Genomic DNA, 25,391 nt, shown 5'->3' on the forward strand with positions numbered 1-25,391 from the left:
GGGAACTCCAGGCCTCGAGAGCCGGTGTCCTGCAGGTTTTAGATGTGTCCTTGATCCAACACAGCTGATTTAAATGTTAAACTACCTCCTCAACATGTCTTGAAGTTCTCCAGAGGCCTGGTAATGGACTAATCATTTGATTTGGTGTGGTCACTCAGGGTGAGATCTCAAACCGGCTCCCGAGGACCAACGTTCCCTACCCCTGGTTTAACCCAAGGACTAAAAATCTACCTGTTTATACAAAAGACTTTCTTTTGGGCCAAACAGGCCTTGAGTCTACAACATCTTGTTCTAACTTTAACTCTTTCCCCCTTGGACACCAGTAGGGATAACCCTTGTTTTTCTTTTCTGAACTCAGCAGTTTGTGTCATATTTCAGGTCTGCTTCTAGAACAAAATGATTGGGTATCATACAGTGAGAGTCAGTGAGAGTGATCTCTGCCTCTACAGTTTACTAGGGCTACCCTTGGAAAAACCCAGAACCTGTCCTAATGGTCGTCTAACCAAAACTCACCATTAAAGGTACACTGGAGGTCACAAATGTCATCTTTATGGGATGGTACCATGGTTAGCACTCTAATCCCACAGGAAGAAGGCCAGTGGTTTAAGCCCTGACTGTGTTTTTCTGCGTGGGGTTTTCTCCGATATTCTCCCACAGTCCAAAGACATGCATCGTCAGTTATATGATCAATCAAGTGCTGTTTGAATGATTTGAATAAATACTCAAATTGAGGCCAAAAATGTGTTTCACAGGGTCATAAACACCTTCAGCCCTTGATCACAAAACTGAGTTTATTCAAGTTTGTTGTGAAATCCCAGAAATGCATTCAAGAGATCTCCCGTTCACACGAATAAGATCGATGGTAGACAACCAGGAGACATGTCATCATAAAGTATCAGTAAAATATCTCAAAGTGGGCTCAATCAAATTCCTGACAGCAAGATAAAAAGAACTGAACTTGTTTTAGGCCAAACAGGTCAGACCTACTGTATCTATTTAATACCTCTGTCCTGTCTCGTCTTTTGATTTGCCCTAACAGGGTTTTCTTGAGAACTAAATCTACTTAGGATTTATTGTTTCTTATTGTTCCTCATCATTGGAAAATTATAATCCATTCACCTAATCTCTTACTACCTCCCTCTCTTTTAGATCATATTCATCAAGATCATCCCCTCTGACAGAGCAAGAAATCAGCACAACGGGGAGGTCTAAAGAGATATCGTACTGGAACAAGGGGGTTTCTTCCAAATCAAATCAGGTTCCTCTGATGTAATCAAGACGAGACGCCAGAGACGACCGCATAATCTCCCAGGGACATGCTTCCCTTGCTTGCCACGTTATTAAAAAATGAGGAGAAACAAATCTTTAGATTGAAAGACTGGAAAAATGGAATTATAATAAATCGGGGGAATCTGGGGCAAGGTTGGATAAAGCCTTCAGATACAGATGAGGGGCAAATCTTCACAGTGGTTTGTGCTTGTATGTGCGCGCATGTGTACGAGAAAGCAAGCAGGCACGCGCACATGTACTGTAATGTTTGGGCATGGTTGGTTATGAAATATTTCAATTTGCTCAAGATCAAGTACCTGACCTGAGCCTGTCTGCACTGGTGGGGAAAAAACAAAACAACCTCCCCCGGAAAAAAAAAAAACCCCACAGGAGTCCTAGTTGTCCAATCAGATAATCTGTCTGTATCTAAGGTGGCTTGTGGACTGTGATGCTTCCTGAATGGGTTCTCAATCACTTGAGGCTGTGCTTACAATAAAGCACCACATGATGGCACAATGTGACAAATGTGGATGCCAGATAGAAAAGGAAAACTCTCTCTCTCTTAATCTGGGCATTCATGATCTCCAGATGAATAATGTCCCACTTTTATTACACAAAGTAATCAAATATTATTATAGCTAAATGTTTAACTTTATTATTTTTATGGTAACTTCAAAAAACAGCGCCCAAAACTCAACGACTTAACCTGTACCACAGCGTGAGCATCGAGTGTCAAGACCTTCCTGGCCTTTACCACCAGATGGCCTTGTTGAATTGCACTTTAAAAGAACATAACACTGTGGATCTACTGCAGGCCATACATATGTCTTACACCTTTCTTGTGTATTCATAGTCCATTAAGATATGCAGCACAGGAAAGAAATAAAACTGAAATAGTGAAATAACTGAAAATAAGAGAACTGGTTATTGTTCCAATACAATGATTAGCTATACCACAAATTAAAAGGATTAAGAAACTCTTAAAAGCAACACCTTCTGCACAGGTGACTGAACAACCAGTTGTGGTTATTATATAGTTAACTAAAACTAAGCTCAAATAATTAGATAATCAAAAATAAAAACTTAAAAGAAAATAGCCACTGACCAATATAATATTTTTAATAAATTAAAACTAAACGAGACTTAACGAACTTAATGAAGAGAAAACCGAAGTCCTTGTTTGTGGTCCCAACAGATTTGTGCCTTAGGTAATAGAAACTCGGTAATCGTGCTACATTTACTAAATCTTCTATCAGGAACTTCCTGGGTGACTTTTGATGAAGCTTTTTTTTTTTGTCTGAACTTTACATTGCATTTTATCACGCCTGAATTATTGTAATCAATTTTCACTTGTCCTTATAAAACCTACCAGAAATGCAGGTTGCTCATAGTATCGGTGCGAGGCTTCTAACAAAGTCAAATATGTATCAACATGTCACACTGGTGCTAATTCAGCTGCACTTGCTCCCCATTCACTTCAGGGGGATCATTAAGATCTTAGTTTTGACTTTTAGGGTCAGGAACACACACCAGTACGCATGAGAGAAATTTTATATTCATATGTACCCAGCAGGTCCCTGAGATCATGTGATTGGGGCCTGCAGGTTGTGCAGCATCTCTCCCACTGAGCTTAAGAACTTTTGACTCTGTGGTATTTGTGCCATTTATACTGAAAGGTGATACATAAATGAAACATTATTTTACCTTTTACTTTCAGAAGGAGCCAAATCACTCTGATAACTAAATTAAAAATAAATTGGTTATGATTGTCACTTATAAATTTAAAGTTAAGTAAATAACTGATCTACGCACACCGGTCACTTCACTTCAACAACTCATCAACACAAGATGATGTCAGAGGTCAGAGAAGACCAGACTGCTCTGAGCTGAAAGGAAGGCCACACCAACTGTTACAACCAAGGTATGCAGGAGAGCATCAGTGAATGCACAACAAGGCAAATGAGCTACAGCAGTAGAAGACTACACTGGAGGATACTCCTGCCAGCTAAGAAGAGGAAACTGAGGCTATAATTGGCACAGGCTCACCAAAATTGGACAAAAGAAGAATGTGGTGTATCCTGCCCTTTGTTAACGCCTCAGCCTCATGGTAGTGCTGTAAAGATGTGGGCGACAGTTTCCCTGGCATACTCAGATGCTCTCCACAAACACCTGAACAAGAAACGTGGGACAAAAATCTGTGAGAAATGTTTCCAGCAACTTAGCAACGCTGGGGTTAAAGAAAGCTCAACGGCACTGAAGATGTATCAGAGAGAAATGTATCGGTGAATTTGTAAAACATTACTTGACGCCAAAGGGAATCCATACCTTTCACGGAGATGAAGAGCTCAACATCACACCTGCAGGAATGCGGAATGTTTCACGTTAATCGTACTAATTTCCTGTTGGGTGTAATGTTGTAATGTTGATTGTCGATTGTTACTCTTTTAACTCCGTGTCCACTAGGGGCGATGTTGCACTCATTTTTGGCAGTGTTGCCAACTTAGCGACTTTGTCGCTATATTTAGCGAGTTTTCAGACCCCCTAGCGACTTTTTTTCTAAAAAAAAAAAAAAAAGTCGCTAAAAAAGACGTGAAAGACATTACAAAAAACAATAATTGCTAAAAGAAATTTAATTTGTAGTTCTAAATAAATTCTAAATGCATTTAGGACGTTTGCTCACTTTATGTCTCGTCCACGATGTTATTTCTCTCTCCAGCAGCGTAGGTTACAATTACATTAGCATGACAAATTATGCAAATTAGGTGATGACGTCATTTAGCGACTTCTAGCGACTTTTTGGACAACCAATAGCGATTTTCCTTACTGAGGAGTTGACAACACTGATTTTTGGTTGCTCCACATATCTTTCAAAAACTGGGGGGGGGAGGATGGGGTGGACAAGTTCAGTGATGAAGACATTTACACTTGTGAGGGCATGAGTGACTTTTGCCAAGAGGCTTAACACTTTAATAGCTGTAAAATCGCCGTGTAGCTCCGAAAACCCATCGGCTGCTTGTTTGCTGAGTCCATTCTGTGCCTGGATGCCACTGTGAACTATTATTGGGGATGGTAACGCCCTAACACTTGATGCCACATCCCCCTTCTCTTCCAAGTCTCTGGGCTCATTCTGAGAGAAGACACCCCGGGCAGAAGGCACAATGACGGGCAGCATCAAAGGACTCGAGAGGTTTGACAGCCCGGGGAAGGGACGAGGGCTCCGGGTAACCAGACCATTTAAAGTTGGAGAGCTCCTGTTTTCCTGCCCAGCCTATTCCCACGTGCTGTCAGTGAAAGAGAGAGGCTGCTACTGCGAGTTCTGCTTCACCAGGTTAACACTTTGGCAGTGCATCTTTTCCTCACCTCATTAAATGTATACATATATAAGCGCATTCTCTTAGGAAATTACAACGCCACTGTGATGTTTTGTTTTGTTTTTTACTGGAAATGTGCTTATTAGTAGTTAGGACGATGTGAATTGTAACTAATGCACTGCTTGTGAATTTTTCCTGCAGGATCATATAAATTCTGCATATTTAAACACAAATATCGGTGCTTGTGCTGTCTGACATTTTTGTTTCTGCATGCAAGAAATTTGAATAAATGACTGCCAGTGCATCTTCTGAGCTGCCAGGTTGCAAGAAGTATTGGGGAGAAAATGTAGCTTGATCATAAAAGTTAGCTTCACAGTTACAAACAGATGTTGAATGGCCATTTTAACATCTTATTTACACAATAATTGTCATAAATAGAGAACCCGAATCAACCACCAGAATCTGTTATGCCATATTCAAAAGCCAGCATCTCATGTAAGCCCCAAGAAGCAGGTTTAATATTTGTTTATTTTGACAATCTAGTAAGATTTGGCTAACAAAATGTAGAGACTGTTGGTCAGTTGCCAAGTGTTTTAGGAATTAAAAAGATATTTTTACTATTTCTTGAATTTTATTTTGAAAGTCTGTCAAACTTCTTGTAACACAGGAAGTTCCTTTAACTTTAGTTTTTGGCACTTAAAACGTAATGTAGCAAGAGTAAAGGTATGCCACATTATACATAGCCTGTTCCACAAATTTGAAACAAATATGCAATTTAAAGTGAAAAAATATAGTCTGGTAATATGTTATCACAGTGTCCGGGCTTTAACCATGTCAATCTAAGAGATGTGTGACTTATTCTAGCAGAAAACTAGAAGAAAAAAGGTTTGGAAAGGCTTTTAATTAACTTTCAGTTTGGAAACAGAACCTGTGGAGGCAGATCTGTTCATAAATTGGTTCGACATACTGAAAGATCATTGTTGATCAAGAACCATTAAAATCAGTTTTGTACAGCTTGCTTTAATTCAACAATTGAGCAAGAGACAGCATCCTAGAGTCAACGTCCTTTGTGACTTGCTCAACTTTACACAGTTCAGTGGTAAGTTGACCCCTGAGTTACAGTTGCTCTTTGCAATAGGTCGTTTTAGTGTGTCATGTTTTCCCACTGGTTGCTCCGGCCCGTAAGTGCCTTATGTAAACCTAGTGTGACTGCAGATGGTAAGAGCCTCAGAATTAAACTGGTGAACTTTTTGGCAGCTTTACTGATTCAGTGTGTTAAAAAGACAGCTGGCCTGTCAGAGGGTCTGCTCTATTAATACCACAGTAGGTTTTAAAGCCCTCCATTGCTATCAGTTACAACAAGCTACTAGCAACTGCTATTTCATGTGTCAAAGTTATGGAGCAAACATTTAAATGTCTATACATGCACAACTGAATACTATTATGCTACTACAATTCAGTATTACATAACCAGATGCATTCTTGTAGATATGTTGTCCCTTTGAAAATAAATGGTGCAAATATGTGTACGGTCTCAGGGTGATTTCTTTTATATCAACTCAGTGCCATCCGCAGGGTAATAAAAAAAAAAAAAACTTTTTTTGTAATTTATAGGACACAGCATTTGGCAAGATGTGGGAAGTGCAAGAAAGCCTTCTACTGCAATGTGAAATGTCAGGTAAGAAAACATCCTGCAAAGTTACAGCTCCTGTGTGAATTCTTGCAGTGCACGAATGTGCACTGCGCAATAATTAAAAAAAAACAAACACATCTATATTAAAACTTGGAGCTTAAAAAGTCTATTCCAGTAGTTATAAAGCCAGGGTACATCGCTGACAGGTCGCCTGTCCACCAAAGGGGCCAACACATGGAGAAAGCACAAACCCACAAGCACAAACCCTCACATCTCATACTTACAGCCAAAATAGATCTACCAGTTGGACCGTGGGAAGAAACCTACACAGGCATGGGGCCTTTTTGAATCATTCAATTTGAACCCAGAACCCTCTTGCTTTGCTAACCACTGTTCCATGCACTGCATTCACTACTACATTATATATCTCATCATTATTTTATGGGTAAACATGACATCTAATCAATGTCTTTAGGCTCTTCAAATGTAAATCCTAAGAAGTGTAAAATGACAAAAAAATGTGCGACTGTAGAGAGGACAAACAAGTGGCGACACATCCTCAAGCTAAGCTCTATATTTCTGCTTCAGTACTACGAAAGGTAAAGTTGACAATAAGTGATAAAAGCCAAAAAGATCTTCAAATTACCCTGCTCTTGCAGCTCTGCTCTCAATGTTCCTCCCAGCAGACAAACGCAGGCATTTGCAGATGCTTCATGTGCACATATAAACAAAGTAAGTCAATTATAACATTTGATTTTATGTAAGATTGAAACACGATTCTCCTTGGTGAAAGTCATCAGCTTGAGAGCTTAGCTTACATCTTGAAAGGATTTCTATGATCTTTATTTAAATATCTCAAAAGACCTGCTATTGGCCAAAGTCTCCCAACATTTGCTCAATTATTTTAGCCTGAAAACAGATCCCAGAGCAGGTGTACTGGTCTAGTTCTCTCTCAGACCTATCAAATTAGAATTTAGTTTTCATATCCAGTGTCCAGTGACATAAATATATCATTCATGTGTCTTCTAATGTAGTCTCAGCAGATGTACAGCTTAGCTGAACTTGGTTGTTCTATGCAGTGTTGTTTATAGAGTTGGGGACTAAGCAGATAATTGAGTGGACCATTCCATGTTGGAGGAGTGAAGAAGCAAGGGTAACATTAGATTAACAGAGTGCCAGCATGCCACCATGCTACAGCTTAATGCCACAGCTGGTGGTGTCGCTTAGGGGTTGCCAACTGTTAGGCCTTCTGTTGTAGTGGGACATAAACTGTCAATAGTTCACTGAATTGAATGTACTCACATTTCACTTGGCCATAAAGTAAAGAGGTGCTTTTTGTTTTTTTTATGCTATTATTGCATTTACGCGCTCCTTAGAAAGGGGACTGGGCCATGCACAAGCTGGAGTGTTCAGCAATGGTTGCTTTTGGAGAGAACTGGTGCCCGTCAGAGATATCCAGGCTGGTGGCGCGAATCCTTGCAAAGAAGGTTGGGCAGTTAATAATACATAAAATACAATAATCTCTTTTTGAATCGCTGTCCAGAGTTTCTTAACGTCATTTCTGCTAACCATGTCTATTTTCTGCAGAAAATGCAGAAAGAACGATGCGTTTGTGAGAAGATGTTGCTCATAGGAGAGATGCAATCACGTGAGTACTTATTTCTTTACAACACAAGGAGAAAAAAACATACATGATTTCTTGATGGTGAATTGGCTGTGGTTGCTCTTTATGAACTACACTTATCTAGCCACCTGTGTAGTGTCTGTGCAGAAACACTCTACAAGTCAGTCCAAGAGATCCCTAGATACCCTCAAGATATCTCAGAGAAAAATCCACTGAGAAACACCCTCAACCACATCTATATATACCCTATAGATGTGGGTCAAGTGGTGTCCAGACTACATAACAAGTGTAAATGCTTGAACGTGAAATAGGAGCGCTTGGGCACACAGTGCAGATTGCATAAGTGTCTCTCAAGTCAAATGATGTTTGACCAAGTTAACAAGAAGAAACTTATAGTTCTTAGTACAGTGCAAACCATTAAAAAATGCATTTAGTTCATTTATGTGAAAATCCAAATAAATCATGTAAACGCAAATAGAGTTCAGTACAAGTGGATCAGTTTTAGTGGCTTAACAAAACAAAAAAAGACTTGTACCTGGTCTGGTACAAGGACTGGGCTGAACATTAGTTCAGAGTTCAAAGAAATATTTAATAAAAACTCAACTTAACCAGAGCTCAAAAATATAATAGACTTAAGCCTCGTCATTACTGATAAGACAGGAAAATAACAGGAATCCAAAATTCAATTTACAAAACACTTTAGACCTCTCTAGACCCATCAACAAGTATAACCAAACAAAAAAGAAAATCTTAGGGTGAAAAAAGCACAACACCGTGAAACCAGTGAAACAATAAATTATTTTAAATGAAACCAAATTCTTTTATTGTAACAGACACAGAGGATGAAGATAATGAGAAAAGAGAGATGACCGAGGCAGACATTGCCAGATTGCATCGCTTTTACTCCAAACATTTGGATGTGCCGGACCACAAAGAGCTACTCACGCTCTTCTCCCAGGTAATGCTTTGTTATACCATGTAATTTTAATACAGTGAAGACCTTAAATATAAAAAATAAATGCAGGTATTGTGGTATGAAGTGGTAAAAGTTTTCTGTATCTGTCCTTGTGGCCACTGAGCTGAAAAGGGTGTTATAAAAGTGGTGCAGAGGGTGGTAAGGACCCATTAATTACCCACAGCCATTCTCCACAGTCACTTGTGTTACCTCTGCATCAGTATAGGAAGGAATCAATACGGTCTGTTGATCCAAACTGGATTTTACTGACTTCTGGGTGACGTGTCAAACGCCAGCTAGTTAGTTGATAGCTAAGCCAAGCCAGCACACACAGTTGTAGTCTAATTTTCATCATAACTCTTCTCTGTTCTTCTCTTTGTCTTAAACAATAGGTTGGCTGCAATGGTTTCACTATAGAGGATGATGAACTTTCCCACTTGGGTACTGCAGTCTATCCAGAGTAAGAAAGAAATGTCACACATGTGCATATGAGTACTTTTTGATCGATGACCCAAAGGCATGGGCAGAACCTTTCTTCATAAAACAATAATATATGACAATAGGAAGGGAAAGCAAAAGTCCAAGAGACTGGCTCAAAGGTCATATGGAAGTAATCAAACTATAAAATGAATTGAAATGAGCTTTAAAGTCCGAAGAGACAGCGTTACAACAGCGAGTGCTGACAACTGGAGGGGAAAAGCGAACACAGGAAGTAGAAGAGCTAAGTGAAACTGATTTTGGGATTTCCTTAAAAACAGGAATTGACTTAAATACAACCCCCACACATAACTTTTTTACATAACTCTACCTACTGTTGTGTCTCAGTGTTTTGTTTTGTTTTGTTTTTGATTTCCTGCACTTTGTGTTTTCTAATGACTTCTATGGATGTCAGACTTTTTTATTTAGCTTTAAAAGGCATTTTGGTTGAAGTCACCAAAGGCCTAACTGTCCACAGGCAGCAATGTGCATGATCTGTTGATGTCAGTTCACCTAATTACTTATACTGTAGAGTAGTTCATCAGTGTAGCTGCCTTAAAAATTAGGATTAGCAAAGAGTGGTGCTGGTTTAGCTCACTGGATTGAGCAGGCAACCAATATGCCATAAGAATAATGCAGAGGCCTGGGTTTGAATCCACCACTAAAGCCATTTTCTTATTGTCTTTCTCCCAGCTTACCTGTCCTCTCTCTAATGTCTATAGGATAAAAGCTTAAATCCCCAAAATATGTAAATTAGCTTCGGAAAACCAAATCAACATAAAAATGTGATGCTAGAAGGAGAGGAGAGAAGAGAGGAGGATGAGTATACCGCCAGGACTTTTCATTTGAGCGGGGTTGTCAGTGACTTTGCTGAGTGCAAGACCCAAAAGATGAAGTTCTGATGGGCGAGTAATTTGTGTTTTTTGTAAAGGATTTTAAATATTGTTACCACATGTTGAACACTCGTACTGTAATATGCGCATATGTAATACATGAGGAAGCTGGTCAATTGGAAATGATTGCTGAATGGGGAATTCTAGGATGGGGCTTCTTTGGTACGGTGACTTCATCCAGTCAGTCTGCAAGGACCTGCGGTTTATGGGCTTCTCTGGTTTTTTCCATGCTTACAGACATTGCAGTTGTCCTTATTTTACTTTAGCGAGCTAAATCTGTTTTTGGCTTGTGGTAACCTATTTGAAAAAGATAGTGGGAGTTTGTGGCACAGGCTTAAAAAAATGTGTCTGTTGCCCTGACTTCTGACTGCAGTTGTTGCTCATGAAACTGATGAATAGCTGGATTATTGATTATTGCTATATGTTTTTCCAGCATGCAGCCCTGGTAATAACATATGTCAGTGTCACGCAAGAGCTCTGTGCAAGCACAGTTTTAGCGTTGTAGTAATACCACTTAAAAATAGTGAGTGATTATGCAAATGCTAGGAGTAATAATAAGCCTCAGTTTTCCCTGCTTATCCATAGTAAGAAGGGTTCGCTTTTGATTAAATCACTTTCTTTCTTTTGATATCTTTCTCTCTGCACAGCATGGCCCTGATAAACCACAGCTGCCTTCCCAGCGTCATAGTCACGTACAAAGGGACATCAGCTGAAGTTCGGGCGGTGCAGGACATGAAACCTGGAGATGAAGTGAGGAAAAGAGACAGCTGCTATTAGAGGGGGTTGGGTTTTGATCTTTTTTTTTTTCTTTTAAGTGTGTGCGGAGAACTCCTCCGCACACAGGCTGGCCTTCCTATGCTAGGGCAGCACATGCTAGTTATGTCAGAGTTATTTGTCAATGGAAGATTGACTGAACAGCTTTTATGTTGGTAAAAAACTGATTTTTTATGTTAAAAATTAAACTGTGATATCACAACTTTATTATAATCACTTAACATTAATGCTAGAAACAGGGAAAAGAGCTAGCCTGGCAAAGGTGAAAAGGTACAATTATAATAATAAAGTTTATTTCAACTGAACTCATCTTGTTTGTTTTATCAGCGTAAAACTCTTAGAATGACAAGTTACAAGTACATTACTAAAAAAAAAAGATAAAAGAAGAAGAACAATGTGATTGAGACACCAGTCTAAAAATTGTTAAGGGAAAGGTAAAGAACAGCAACATCGCTAATGAAAAGCACCATGTCAATGATAGGTCAGTGTGTCAAGAGAAGCAGGAGATCTGGTTTGAAGGAGGGATGCAGCAGCAGATTTCAGACGGATTATTTTTAGCAAAACATTTGCCCTGCGTCTTAGGAGCTATGTGGCAGCAAAGAAGAGAAAAAACAATGTCAATGACAGAGAGTGTGCTTTATTTTGAATGTGTGTGTTAAATCCCCTTATAGGTGCTTATCAGCTACATAGACCTCCTCTACCCAACAGATGACCGCAATAACAGGCTGAGAGAGTCCTATTACTTTATCTGTGACTGCCAGGAATGTAAAAGCAAGTCAAAGGTAAGACCTGGTAAAATGTAGAATGGAGATTAAAGCCAAAAATTTATAATATGCATCATTTGGATGGGTGCACTTGTAAGGACTGGGAAATGCTACATGCCACAAGGTATGTACTCTCACTGGCCACTTTATTAGATACACCTGGCTAGTACTGGATTAAATCTCCTTTTTCCTTCAGAAGTGCCTTAATTCCTCGTGCCATAACAACGTGCTGGAAACTCCTCAGAGATTTTGGTCCATATTGACATGATGGCAACACAGTTTCTGCAGATGTGTCCACTGCACATCCTTGATACAAATATCCTGCTCCACCACACGTCAAAAGGTGATCTGTTAGACTGATATTGATGATTGTGGAGGCCATTTGAATACAGGGAACTCATTTTCATGTTCAAGAAACTAGTTTGGATTTATTTAAGCTTTGTGACATGGTACATTTTCCTGCTGTAAGCAGCCATCAGAAGATGGGTACACTGTGGTCATGAAGGGATGGAGATGATCAGTAACAATGCTCAGTTGGTACTAAGGGGACTGAAGTGTGCCAAGAAACTACCCCCCACACCATCAGACCACCAGCAGCCTGAACCATTGAACCATTACTTTCATGTTGTTTAGACTAATTTCTGACAAAACATCTAAATGGACCAGGCAACATTTTTCAATTTTCCATCAACAAGGCATTTTCACCTAGAGCACTGCTCCATTTCACACAATTCTCTATAAACCCTAGAGATGGATGTGTGAGGAAAATCCCAGTAGATCAAAAAGAAGTCCTTTCTTCCCCATTCTGATGCTCAGTTTGAACTTCAGCTGGGCATCTTGACCATGTCTACATGCCTAAATGCACTCAGTTACTGCTATGTGCTTGGATCATTAAGACATCTGCATTAACAAGCAGGTGAAGAGGTGTACTTAACAAAGTGGACAGTGAGAGTATAATTTAGGAATTTGGAAAGCATTGTTTTGACCCTCACGCTCTCTCTCCTGTCTTCATCTATAGGACAAGGCAAAGTTAAAAGTACGTGAGCAGAGGGATTCCATTGAGCCAGATGTCATCAACAACATGGTTCGCTACGCCCGGAAAACTATCAGAGAGTTCCGGGAATTCAAACACACAAAGAATATCCTTCAGTATCAATAGATATCGTCTTGTGCCTTCTACATTGTATCGTAAACTTCATAAGGACCAAAAGGTGAAGAGAACTGTCAGAGTACTGTCAACAAGTTGAAACATATCAGCAATAGTTCAGCATTCAAGCCTAAGTTCCACATTTTCCTGCTTTATTCCAGTCAGTATATTATAATTATTGTCTTACAGATGAAATAGCTGCTTGACATTTATCATTTTTAAATAATTTATTTAGCTACTACACGTTTTTACCAGCAGCAACACCATGACCGACGGGAACTACAACAACAACACATTTCTGTACCTTAACACGTTTATATGACTGTTTGCCGTAAAGATAAACCCTGATATCAAAGATAAAGTCACAAAAGTTAACAAGCGTTTAACTGGGAACAAAATGAGGATTGGAGATTTACACAAGTACTGAGTTGTGACCTTCTGAGGTGGAATTCTTCTGTCCCACAGAAGCCCATTTGAATCCTTTGCCAACTATGAGCTTGTAGCCTTGACTCAGTGTCACCCCCTAGTGAATTGCTGGAGATGTGCGAGCAGAGCCTGGAGGAAATGGGAGCCGTCTTTGATGACTCCAATGTGTACATGCTCCACATGATGTACCAAGCCATGGGGATTTGCATGTACATGCAAGATCTAGATGGAGCTATCAGATATGGCGAGAAGCTTCTCAAACCTTACAGGTATTAACATAAAAACACGTTCCCCCCCCCCTCTGCTGTTCTTTCCAAATGTATTTGTTGTTGCTGTGTTTTTGTTGTTTGTTTTGTTTTGGAGGGTGGGGGTTGTTGTTGTTTTTTGGGTACTTAAAACTAATCAGATATTACAGACTGTATTCCTGTAGGTTTCTTTATTCTGCGTAATGTGTTCATCTAAGTTTATTTGTGCCTTAATCTTCTATTTGTTTACATCAGAAAAATCTAAATATGAATGAATTATGCTCAACTAAAACCAATAAGCCACCATACATAAATACATAATTTCAGCTTAAAATCAGCCTTTTTCAAATCGCTGCATTTTATCAACCGTTATGATATTAGCTCATGTTTAAAAGCATTTTTCAAGTAGTATTTTTATCCCAATCTCCCAAAAGCTGGTATAATTTTGAAAATTTGCAAAGTTTGGGGGTTTTCTGTGTGTGTTTTTTTACTAACTGTACTGCGTCTAAAAAGATCGGTGTTATCTTAGATGTGTCTTTTTTTTTTTCTTTCTTTCATTTGCTTATGTGATCTTGATCCAATGCAGTCATCTCTATCCACCTTACTCCCTTAATGTGTCGTCCGTCTACCTGAAACTGGGCCGATTGTACTTGGGACTAGAGAGGCAATCAGCGTGCACCAGCGCTCTCAAAAAGGTAACATTAGACTGTCTAAATACGAAATAAATACTAACAAGTGAACATTAGTAACTATTAATAAGGTAATAGCAATATTTTTTCTATTACACTGCCTGGCCAAATAAAAGTCACCAGCTGGATTGAACTAAACTTAAACAGATAAGCACTTATCTCTGTATAATTACTTGAAGTGATTGAAATGTCTAGGCTAACCCTAACTAACTCTTATTTCTTAAAACAACCAGGTCGAAAATGTATAATTATGTTTAATAGTAAAATCAAGCGCATTTCTACATTCACAATGTGAAGAGAGAAACAGGAATCAAACAGCTGTGTAGGCCTAAGGAAACCACTTATCAATTGGTTAATTAGAAAAGATTGGATCTGGAACAATGGATAAAGGTCTTATGAGTCTGGCTTTACCCTGTTCCACAGTAATGAGGCATCAGGATAAGAAAAGAAGCAGATGAAGTGATGCACACATTATGGCTAGTGCCTACAGTACAAGCCTGTGGGGGGCAGTGTTAGGATCTGGGTTTACTTGAGTTGGTCAGGTATTATGTGCCCAAAAAATGAGGTCAGCTGACTACCGGAATATAGAAAACGTTTTCAGCTTTAGTATACCTACACATTGAAATAACATAATAACATACATACAGCAATTGTGCGATGTTAATTAATAATAAATGTACTTGCATTTCTACAGGCAATGGCTATAATGGAGGTGGCTCATGGGAAGGATCACTTTTACATTGAAGAGCTGCGTAAAATGATAGCACAAAAATAAAGAGAACAAGAGAGAGCCAAGACTGATCCTGCATACACTTTCCAAACTTTGTCTTATCCAAATAATTTATCTTGTTTTTCTCAGGAGTATGTCTTCACGGTTATTTATCCTACATCTACCTATCAGTTAGACGCAGGATACTTTTGCAACAAGCAGGCATTCATTGTGGAATTTGCATGAAAATATGACTTTGTGGCAGGTGTTTTTTTTAATCAAGTAAATAACTTTGATTTGGCTTGAGACTACAGCTGTACTTTGTAATCCAAGAGTTGAGTTGTTTATGGAGGTACGCAAATAGGAGGATCAATGCGTCATCCAATCAGGAGAGCTGCATCACCATATGGGGCCTGTTAAATAAAATGAATGTATCCCTGTGATGGCGGATGCTTCAGCACCTCCTAGAACTCCTTCTATCTGATGTTGATGTTTCACTGTGATCTCGATGCTGCACTTTTAAAGAAAATAAGGCTTTATTGCATAATGAGCAAGTACAACAGCTTCAAACATGTCTGGGGAGAGAAAACTGAAAAATGCATATACAAAACATATGTACACATATTGAAATGTATTTAGAAGTTCTGCCAAAAAAAATTAAAAAAGAAAACTTGAGGGGAAAAATTAAATATTAACAAACAGTGGAATGCTGTGTGAGAAAATACTGTCAAAGAGAACAGGAGTGCAATAAAACACTTAAATGTCAAGAGAGCATGAAGCTTATATTTATCAGAGAATATATACATTGAAACAAAAATTTTAATCCATGCATAGTTTACTATGTTGCGGTATTTTAAGGGTACCAAGTCGAGAAAGGAAACTCTATAAAAACACTTGCAGAAATCTTTTTTCAAATGCCCATTATGTACAGAGTTATGCTGGACATGGCTGGCTTTGCATTACAATTCAGAGAAGCAGGAAAACATATTTAATGCAATATGGAAAAAAAAATCATTCAGAATGCAATTTTACAAACAGGACATGGCAACACATTTTTCTTCAGCTGGGTTTGGATACGATTACTAGAATTTCTTTCTACAATGAAACCTAAAAAGTAATGAATTTAGCCAAAAACCTAATCAGAACAAAGAGTGTATCAGCCAATCAGCTTCTCCCCGTAGTTACATATTACTACAATAAGGCACAATGACACATCATACACAGAACTTGCTGCAAGTTGTATCACCAATTCCAGAGTTTTGAAATGTTTATGATGATAAATGATACATTTATATTTATATATATATATATATATATATATTTATATATATATATATATATATATATATATATATATATATATATATATGTATCATTCTTTAGATGATAAAGAATTGCTAAAGTGTACTTTGTTTGTCTGCCTGAAAGGAGCTTAATAGAAATGCCTCCTCACAAAAACACATTGGGGTTTTTCCAAAAACTTAAAAAGAGTTCAAAAGATCAACATGGTTGCCATGGCAAAGGTGACCACAGCCTTTATAGAAATAAATAAAAACATTTCTTACAAATTTGAAGTAAATACTTGCTGTATTAAATCAATACAGGAATAGGATCATTTTAGAACAGCGATTTAAGAATACTTTTGTTTGGCAAACTCTTTCAGAGTATAGCAATAATACTGCTGCCACCTACTGTTCATGCAGCATAATGCCATTTCTAATGATGGCTAAATGAGAAATGTACCAGTCTTGCGATCTCTCCTAATTGAAACTGAGATTTAATTTCTCTAGATACTTCTTAAGAAACCTGAAGCTGAAAAAACCTGATGGCATATGCATGTTTCACACAAAAAGTCCAAGATCAAAGGGGGAGAAGGAACAAAATGTAAAATACACCGATTAGGAGAAATGGCTGTCAGTTTCTATACAAGCCCACCAGATCCGTTCCTCCCTTGAGGTGAGTTTTGGGTTAGAATTTACATACAGATGAAGTGCCACACAGAAAACACGAATCTCTGTTCTTCCTTCCCTCCAGCTACCAGTATACTGTGTTTGTTGTACTGTCCTCATGCTGATTTTAAGTACTCCGGATCAGCCGATAGGTGCTCGGGTTCAAATAAGGCGGGAGTTCTTGAGAAACTGGATAAGAACCTGGTGGACAAACTTATACTGGGATATGGTCTGTACCATTAGCATCCTCTGCTGCCTCAGCTCTGATAGCATTGTGGGAACCTCCACGGGCTGAAGGGGAGAGAAGAAAAAAGAAAGAAAAGGACAACAGTGAGAGCCGGTCAAATGTTTTTGATTGAGGTGTGACTTTATGTAGAAATAAAATTAGATAAAAGCGGTATTATGTATATCTTGCATGTAAAATATCCTAATTTACCAAGTAAAAAACTTGCTTCTAAGGGATGCATGTATCCTGCGACTGTCAAAGAAAGTCAGGGACTCTAAAAATGTTCTATACCTTCACTAAATTTTAAATTTGCAGCCCCTTAAGGAAATCATCCACACACCTCATTGTGCTCCAAACACCTGATCATGAGCTCAGTTAGGATGACCACTCCAGTACGACCTACGCCGGCGCTACAGTGCACCACCACAGGTGGATTGAGGCTCTTTGAGGTGTCCAGCATAGAGTTAGTGTGTCTCCTCACAGACTGGATCTCCTCCAGATATGCTGCAGAAAAGAAAAGTCACATTGATGTCATGTTTAGTCTTTATGCTGGCTCTGTCCTTACGCATATCTGATAAAGCATATTTCTAATAAATGACGGGGCGGTCGTACTTACAGAGAAATCCCAGTACATATTCAGGACAGCCCTGCTCAGGCCAGTCTGTGTATTGCAGATGCCAGACCGTCCTCTCCTGGCCAGACAGCAGGTGTTTAACCTTCAGCCCCGTAGTGGCGTAGCACCCTGAGTCCGTGCGAAATTTGGTGGTCACCTTGAACTTGCCGTGAGTGGCTGAGTTGTGTTTGGAGCCCAGTTTAGGCCAATAGCGGTGACTCTTGGATCTGCCGCCCTCCTAGATAAAACGACGACAAGCGCCAGATGAGAAGTGATTCGTGGGTGATGTGAATGAAGAAAAGAAGCAGAGGAGGCAAAATAGATGTCAACAACGAGTCCTGGCCCTTAGAAGTAAACCTAAAGTCACCGTGACACACACTCACCACAGTGTCATTTCTCTCACAGACAGGAAGCTTTAAAAAAAATCCACATCTGTGTGTATGTGTGTGTCAGTGTACCTCCTCGGCAGTAACCATGGCGATAACGTTGACCCCCTGCTCCCAGACCATCTGCCAGAAGTCAGCACAGGTGTTGGCTAGTGGACCCTGGGTAGCAATGTAGTGCCATGCCTCCCCTCTGATCATGACCTGGGAAGACATGCAGAATCAATTAGTGGATATTACAGTATGCAGTGCATATGCAATCAGCCTCAAATATACAAACAAAGGCTTTTTTGTTTATCAAGAAATTAAGCCAAATGAAAGAAAACAAACACAGGAGCAAGTCTAGTAATGAACATGTCATATTATATAGCTAAAAGTAAATGACTGGCAGTTTAGATATTCAACATACAGTCATGTAAAATACTAAGCACACCAACACTGCTTCAGTAAGATTAAAAATGGGAAAGTTGCAGCCAGGTGCTGCTGATCAAATGCATTTGATTAAATGATCATCAAGTCCAAGAATTACATCTCAGACTCTAAAGGCCTCAGTTAGCATGTTAAATGTTAAAGTTCACAACAGTACAATTAGAAAAAGACTGAATAAGTATGGCTTGTTTGGAAGGAATGATAGGAGAGACCCTCATCTCTCTAAAGAAAACATAATGTGGAAGCATGGCTTAGGTTTGCAAAGTTGGACAGATGAGACCACAGTGGAGATGTTTGGCCCTAATGCACCATCACCTCCAGCACAAACACCACGCACTGTCAAGCACGGTGGAGGAGAGGTGATGATTTGGGTTTATTTTGCAGCCACACGACAAGAAGTATTCTAGAGTCAAATCTGAAGTCTGTCCGGCAGCTAAAGCTTGGCCAAAAACTGGGTCAAATGTGACAAAAAGCCAAAGCAGCAAATCTACAATCAAATGGCTGAAAAAGGAAAGAATCAAGGCGCTCCAATGGCCAAAAGTCCAGACTCAAACCGACTAAAGTGCTGCAGTAAGACCTTCAAAGAATAAATGAATGCATACAACCCTGAATGAACTGAAGCAGCATTATAAAAAAAAAGAGTGGACTTAAATTCCTCCACAACAATCTGAGCAACTAATTAAAATCATACAGAAAATCATTACATTCGTTCTACAAGCTACTGAATCATGGGATGTACTTAGAATATCACAGAACTGTATAGAGTCTAGTGAAAACTTTATTTATTTATAAAAGTACAGCCAGCGTTTAAAATTGTTGAGTATAAGTAAGGTTTAACTGTTGAACATGTTAGACTGATAATAATCAGCTGCTAAATAGAATAAAGGTCGATTAATAGAACAGTGGAAGTAAAAATAACTGATGAGTTTATCGTAAATGATAAATGGCAGACTGATGCGATTGCTCAGAGTAACTGGCAAGCTAAAACGCGTCCAGGTCAGGTTTAAAGTCTGTCTTAGAGGGCAGAACAGAACTGACAGAAACCAATGTATTAAAGTCAATGACTGTATATAAACTATAAATAAAAAATAGTGCTGGCTCCTCACAGACGTTCAGCTCACCTACAGACATTTATAATATTCACAACCACTGGAGGGCAGTGTAAACACCTGTTACTTTTATCCACAGCGGGATGGCTTTTCTTTCATTTATAACTCTATTAACTCCTTATCTCTAGTTTTCTTCCATGTTCCCTTCCTGATAACCACAAGACCACAAATAGCACTTAAATATGTCCAATCTTTAGCTCACTCCGACCACAGAAACTTCAGTACTATTACATAAAGGGCATGTCTCAGCTGATTTCTCAGGCCACCTCGTGACTATAAACACTGTATTAAGAGACGGATGGGGAATAAACAAGGTCTTTTTGTTCTGCGGCAACCACCTTAAATGACAGGGGAGTAAGAGGGTTACACTGTGGTAGGCAGCGACTCAGTGCTGCTTTGGTGCACAACGTACACATGGCATGCAGACACACGCGTATGCACAAGCTTGCATACACATACTGTTTGCAACTAAACATGAATAAAGAGCCAGTGAGAGCGACTCAGGTTGTTTAAGAGGGTTTTGGAGTTTGGACAACATTCTTTGGGAATTCCACAAGCTCTGGGAGCTTAAAGGCACAAACAGCCTTCAATAGCTGCCTTTCATCCTTTCCTCCGAGCCATTCCCTGCTTAGCAATGACCACAACAAAGACTAGAACAAAACTGAAAGCATCAACCTTATACTCTGTTTTCATTTAGGCTGTATGATGTGGGTGTTGCAAAGCACTTTGAGACAGCAATTCTGTTTAAGAGCCATGTAGATAAACCTAAGTATTGTAAAACAACTTGTGATATATTTTATTACTCAAGTATTTCTTCTTAAATTGAAACCAACCAGCAATCAAGTCACAGTTGCACAGCTGACATTATTTCAGCCACCCGAAGAAAGCCACAGCTACATTAGTTGGGGTAATATCTCTTATCATCACTGTCCAATGAAAAACATGTGCTTCGGATTTTGGTTTGGATAAAGACATCTTGATTGATGAGTTTAGCTTCTTAAGTTTGGATTGTGCTTTTCTTTGGACATCACTCTTCAAAATGCACAAATTTAATGGGCAGACACAGAAGGCATTAAATCTGTCAAACTCAGCACTGTGCATAAGTCATGGTGTCATGAAGTACTCGTCTTTTTTGTTCTTTTTTGTGTGTATATAAAAAAAAGAAACAAATATATATATATATATATATATATATATATATATATATATATATATATATATATATATATATATATATATATATATATATATATATATATATATAGATATATAGATATATAGATAGATATATAGATATGTATAGATATTGATATATATTTGAATCTATGATAACTTCCACAGTTTCAGTTTGACACATATTTTCTGTTTCCGTTTGAGTAATTTTTCAACAGGAAGGTGGTTCCCAAAAACCTCTTAGCCTAATACTTTGGCTATCTTGGTGTAATGTGTAGTGTGACCTTAAAAAAAATGAGGAAACACCATTCTTAAGGAAGCCTAAACAGTAAGAAAAACCTGAGGTATGTCCAGTTACACAAGAACTGGACTGAAAGTCAGGGGCAACAGATCTGATGGAGCAATCAAGCCCTACAATTTTTAGTCCTAACATATATATGTATATATATATATATATATATATATATATATATATATATATATATATATATATATATATATATATATATATATATATATATACACCTCTGAATATCCATTAAGGAACATGGAGAAGTATTATTGAAGACTACAGGAAAGGAAATGAAGGGAAACTCAAGACTTTTGAACAGTACTGCAAAAGCCTGGATCACACACAGATAAGCACGGCTGTGTATACCTTGATATGCGAGGCATTTATGTAGCCCGTGTTGTTCTCCTTGTTGGGTACAAGCTCAACTCGATTCTCCTCATAAGGAACAACATCACGGAAACGGTTGCGCTCTGCATTTTCGGGCAGAGTTGCTGTTGTGAGAATACAGTCTGCCCTCTTCTTGGGCACCTGCTCATACTCTGTAAAGACCCGCTCTTCTTCTAGCTTCAACTCCAAGGTCTTACACTAGAGAGAGAGAGGGAGAGAAAAAGTAGAGGGTGTTTATTATTCAGAAGTCTCTCTTTCAGTCCCCAAAAAAGGCACTCATTCATTTACATTACACCCCGACAAAGGCATTCCAACACTGTTATTGTATAACACTCACGTTTTTAAATTCTCATCAGTCTCCTCATGATGCTCACAAGTATTCATACTGAATCAATATAGTCGGGAAAGAGCCGAATACGCAGCAGCAGTGGTGTTTATTAGGCCAGTCATGTCTGAGAGGCCAGAATCTCTTTCTGTCTCTCTTTCTCTGTGGCTGGCTCGCTCTCTCTCAGGTCACATTCTTAACATACCAGCAGGCCCAGAGGCGATAAGCACTACCGTGCCACACGTTCCACAGCCCACTTAGAGTTTGCCCCCATTAGCTTAGCAACAGTTGGGACAAAGACTGGGATTCACACCTCCGCACTCAAAAGGGAGCCAAACACACTGGGGATCTATCTGGGCAGTGGAATTCATTAAAATGATGGGATTAATAGAGACTGTGACTGAGAGTTTTGGTGTGACGATGACCAAACAAACTTTTTGGGGAGATTTATGATTTATGAAGCTTTTATGATTATTCAGTTTAAATAAGCTTAAATGAGACCTAATCCTGAACATCAACTCTGGTATGTTATTCTTGATATCAGTTCTTTAAATACTCGTTTTAGTGATTGTGATTTTTTTAAGAGCTTAAAAAGCCTTTTCTATCTTTAATATGATAAGTTTCCAATTACATACATGTCAGTAAATCCCAAAGGTTTTGGGTATAGTAAATATAGTAATAAAGTAGCAACAAAACAGATGAGTAAAATGAATTCCCAGCAGCATATTTTTTAAAGGTTGTCTGTAAATTAGCAGGACTTTTTTACTATATGTTACAAAATATACAGAATAATACAAAGTTACAGTCATGAAACCCTTAAACTTTAACCATAATAATGTATATGTTGTACAAAAAGCAAGCATCCTACCCTTTCATCAGTAGCCGCCTTGGCGCCTTCCTCCCCTGGACTCTCGGGGACAGGCATTCGGGCGACGTAGAGCCCGTTGAGTGCGGCCATCATCAGCGGCCTCTTCATGGAGTCCACAGACATCTTCTGTCTCTCCAGCGTCTTCAAGAAAGAGAGAAATCCTGTTGTCATGCTTACAGGCACCAGCAGGTTTGCAAGACTGACTGACCTGCCATTGCACGAGTACAGTGTTCACGCAGATGTGCATGAGCAGTAGTGGGTGGGGAGAATTTCACGTGCATGTGCATAAACTGCCCGTACCAATCCCCTTGTAATAAGTCCAAAGGTGAGAAACAGGAAGCCCACTACACAAAGCCTATTAAGAAAGAGTTCTTATCCATCTGGTTGCCTTCATCCTCGTTTGTCCTTCTTCCATGTTATTAATTGTTTCATCTTTGTTTATTCCCACCTACCTCTTCAGCTTCTGTTTGATTATAACACACTCTCTGTCATCCTGACTCTCTTTCTCGCTTCCAAACACTGACCCACATTGCACCGTCTCCTTCCTCGAAGGATTACCTCTCCTAATCTCTGATGCTATTAAACCTCCAGGACAGCGCCGCCCTTCCCCTTTCCACCTCCTTGATCCCCCATGGGGCAGTCAAAACAACAGCTTGGGGGTCATAAGGGGTACCCTCTATGCATAAGATAAAGCAGCTGGCATAAAAGGGCTTTAGCAGCTTTGGACAGCAGTGAGAAGAAAACATTCTTTAAGTTTTATTGGCTAAAATCACACACACCTGCAATCACAGACAGACAGGTTTATCTCTAGGAGGCAATTATTTATGACTGGACTGGTGCTGGGTCAGATGTTTGCATATTAACAGAAAGCCCACCGACACAAAAACACCCAACTCGAAGAATAATCAGAAGGCTTAGTAAGGCTTTTAGCTGCCTTGGGGAATTCAGAGTCCAGTGCTGCCCTTTTAGGTGCTGAACTCCAGATTACTGCTAATCAGGAGCTTTGAAACTAGTGAGCAGACAACAGACTGTAATATTTAAAACTATACCAGTAGAATGGCTTCAGAGGTGTCAGGCACTGACATTATATTTAATAATTTCATGCTAAACATTTTTATTCCATATGGAAAAGTAATAGAAAAAAAATTGTGAATGTTATAAACATAGATCAAATTTAACATCATATTTAACATCATTGTATTATTAAGTTAAAAAAAGTATTATTATATTGAAGTAAAAATGTGTTAAATTGTATTATTGAGTAAATGTGTTATATTGTAATATTAAGTAATAAATGCATTACATTGCTTTACGTAAAAAAAAAAATTGTTACAAAAATGTAAAAATGTGTTAGTTCTAAAATTTGAGGGAACGGCTGTGAAGATGTGAGTGAGTGAGTATCTTACCCTTTGAGCGATTTCCCTCTCCACTATGCTGTCTTCCAAGGAAAACATCTCTGATACTGGCCTCTCTTTGACCGGCTCCTTCCTCACCCTCTCCTTCACACTGGTCAAGTCCGGTTCTGAAATGGATGGACCTAAAACTGCTCCATTCACAACACTCTGATCCCCCCGGGTCAGTGTCCCACCACCACCAACCCCAGGCCCACTAACACCCTGGCTCTGTCCAGTCTTTAGGGCGCAGCCATGGCCTTGGCTTGGGTCCACTGGTCCCTGGTTGCCCTGTGGTCCTTGATTATGGTTGGTGTGGTGGGTGTTGTTGTGATTGTGGGTGTGGGTGCGAGCTTGAGCATTGCTTGCAGGTCTAGGAGGGCCCGGGTATTCTGGAGGGGGTTTATTGGGAAGTTTGGCCAGAGCAGCCTGGAGCTGTGCACTGATGCTAATGTCCTCGTTGAGACCTGGAATTTGAACGTCCAGTTCAGGCCGCTCCTCTTCTTCCTCTTCCTCTTCTTCACTTTCACTGCTGTGTATGAGCATGGTAGCATTAGAAAGAGTCTTTTGGTGCTGATAAGTCACTGCATCAGGTGCATTCTTGGCAGGCTTCATGGGCAACTCTTTTGGCTGCTGAGGTGGAGGTTGAGGTTGCGGCTGAGGTTGTGACTGAGAGTTTTGAGGCTGGGGCTGTGGAATGGACTGAGGCTGAGATGGCATCACATGTTCTCTCAGAGTATTCCGCCGATGAAGAGGAGCATTCATTCCTTTCATCACAAGGCCTTCCATCGCTCCTCTCATGCTGCTTATAACCTCCATGCTGTGTCTCTTGCCCAGCGTGGACCGGTGCTTAGCAGCTGCAGTTAATGGTTCGCTGACCTCCTGCAGGGACTGGTGCACCACAGCTGAGCTGTCGGGCTGGAAGGTTTTGACTGACAGCTGCACCATGCGGGTAACCAGTTCTGGACTACTGCCGCCAATGCGATGCCGATGGCTCGCTAGGTCTGGCGTGCTGGTGGCTGGGCGAAAGGAGCTGGAAGGGTAAGGTGGAGGAGGCCGCGACATGTGGTTCCTCAGCATGTTGGCTGTAGCTGCATAGTTTCCCATGCTGTTCCCCTGTTGTTTGGTATTTGCCAGCTCGGGTGTGCTGACTGTATGGGAGATGGAGCTTCCTCCACCTCCACCGCTGCTGCTGCCTCCACTTTCGTTAACATGGGATGAATGGCACGGACCCTGGCTGTTGGCTGGTCCTCCCTGATGAGGGCCATGGGACACCGGCTTACTATATGTGATCTGCAAGATGAACAGTTGCAAACAGATGCATTGAACT

At 39.7% G+C, this 25,391-nt stretch overlaps 2 protein-coding genes across 2 annotated transcripts in view; one reads left to right on the plus strand and one right to left on the minus strand.

Moving 5' to 3' along the window:
- The first annotated feature begins 4,163 nt into the window (after positions 1 to 4,163).
- On the plus strand, positions 4,164 to 15,807 carry LOC102778908 (N-lysine methyltransferase SMYD2-like). The gene is made up of 12 exons (XM_006797091.3): positions 4,164 to 4,597; positions 6,195 to 6,258; positions 7,590 to 7,700; positions 7,801 to 7,861; positions 8,671 to 8,795; positions 9,185 to 9,252; positions 10,810 to 10,912; positions 11,608 to 11,718; positions 12,719 to 12,839; positions 13,368 to 13,542; positions 14,105 to 14,213; positions 14,902 to 15,807. The coding sequence occupies exons 1-12, from the start codon at positions 4,428 to 4,430 to the stop codon at positions 14,980 to 14,982; spliced, it is 1,299 nt and encodes a 432-aa protein (XP_006797154.2). The 5' UTR covers positions 4,164 to 4,427; the 3' UTR covers positions 14,983 to 15,807.
- Positions 15,808 to 16,289: 482 nt separating this feature from the next.
- LOC102778627 (tyrosine-protein phosphatase non-receptor type 14-like) overlaps positions 16,290 to 25,391 on the minus strand; it is a 41,070-nt gene continuing 31,968 nt past the window's right edge. The window contains exons 14-20 of the mRNA XM_006797090.3: positions 24,077 to 25,354; positions 22,671 to 22,811; positions 21,457 to 21,675; positions 18,163 to 18,291; positions 17,708 to 17,942; positions 17,432 to 17,595; positions 16,290 to 17,156 (exon numbers count right to left, since the gene is read on the minus strand). Of these exons, the coding sequence (XP_006797153.2) occupies positions 17,028 to 17,156; positions 17,432 to 17,595; positions 17,708 to 17,942; positions 18,163 to 18,291; positions 21,457 to 21,675; positions 22,671 to 22,811; positions 24,077 to 25,354 (2,295 nt within the window). The 3' untranslated portion in view covers positions 16,290 to 17,027. The remainder of the gene's footprint in view (positions 17,157 to 17,431; positions 17,596 to 17,707; positions 17,943 to 18,162; positions 18,292 to 21,456; positions 21,676 to 22,670; positions 22,812 to 24,076; positions 25,355 to 25,391) is intronic.

This window comes from Neolamprologus brichardi, chromosome 15 (assembly GCF_056152115.1).
Source record: "Neolamprologus brichardi isolate AB-2024 chromosome 15, ASM5615211v1, whole genome shotgun sequence".
Lineage (NCBI taxonomy): Eukaryota > Metazoa > Chordata > Actinopteri > Cichliformes > Cichlidae > Neolamprologus > Neolamprologus brichardi.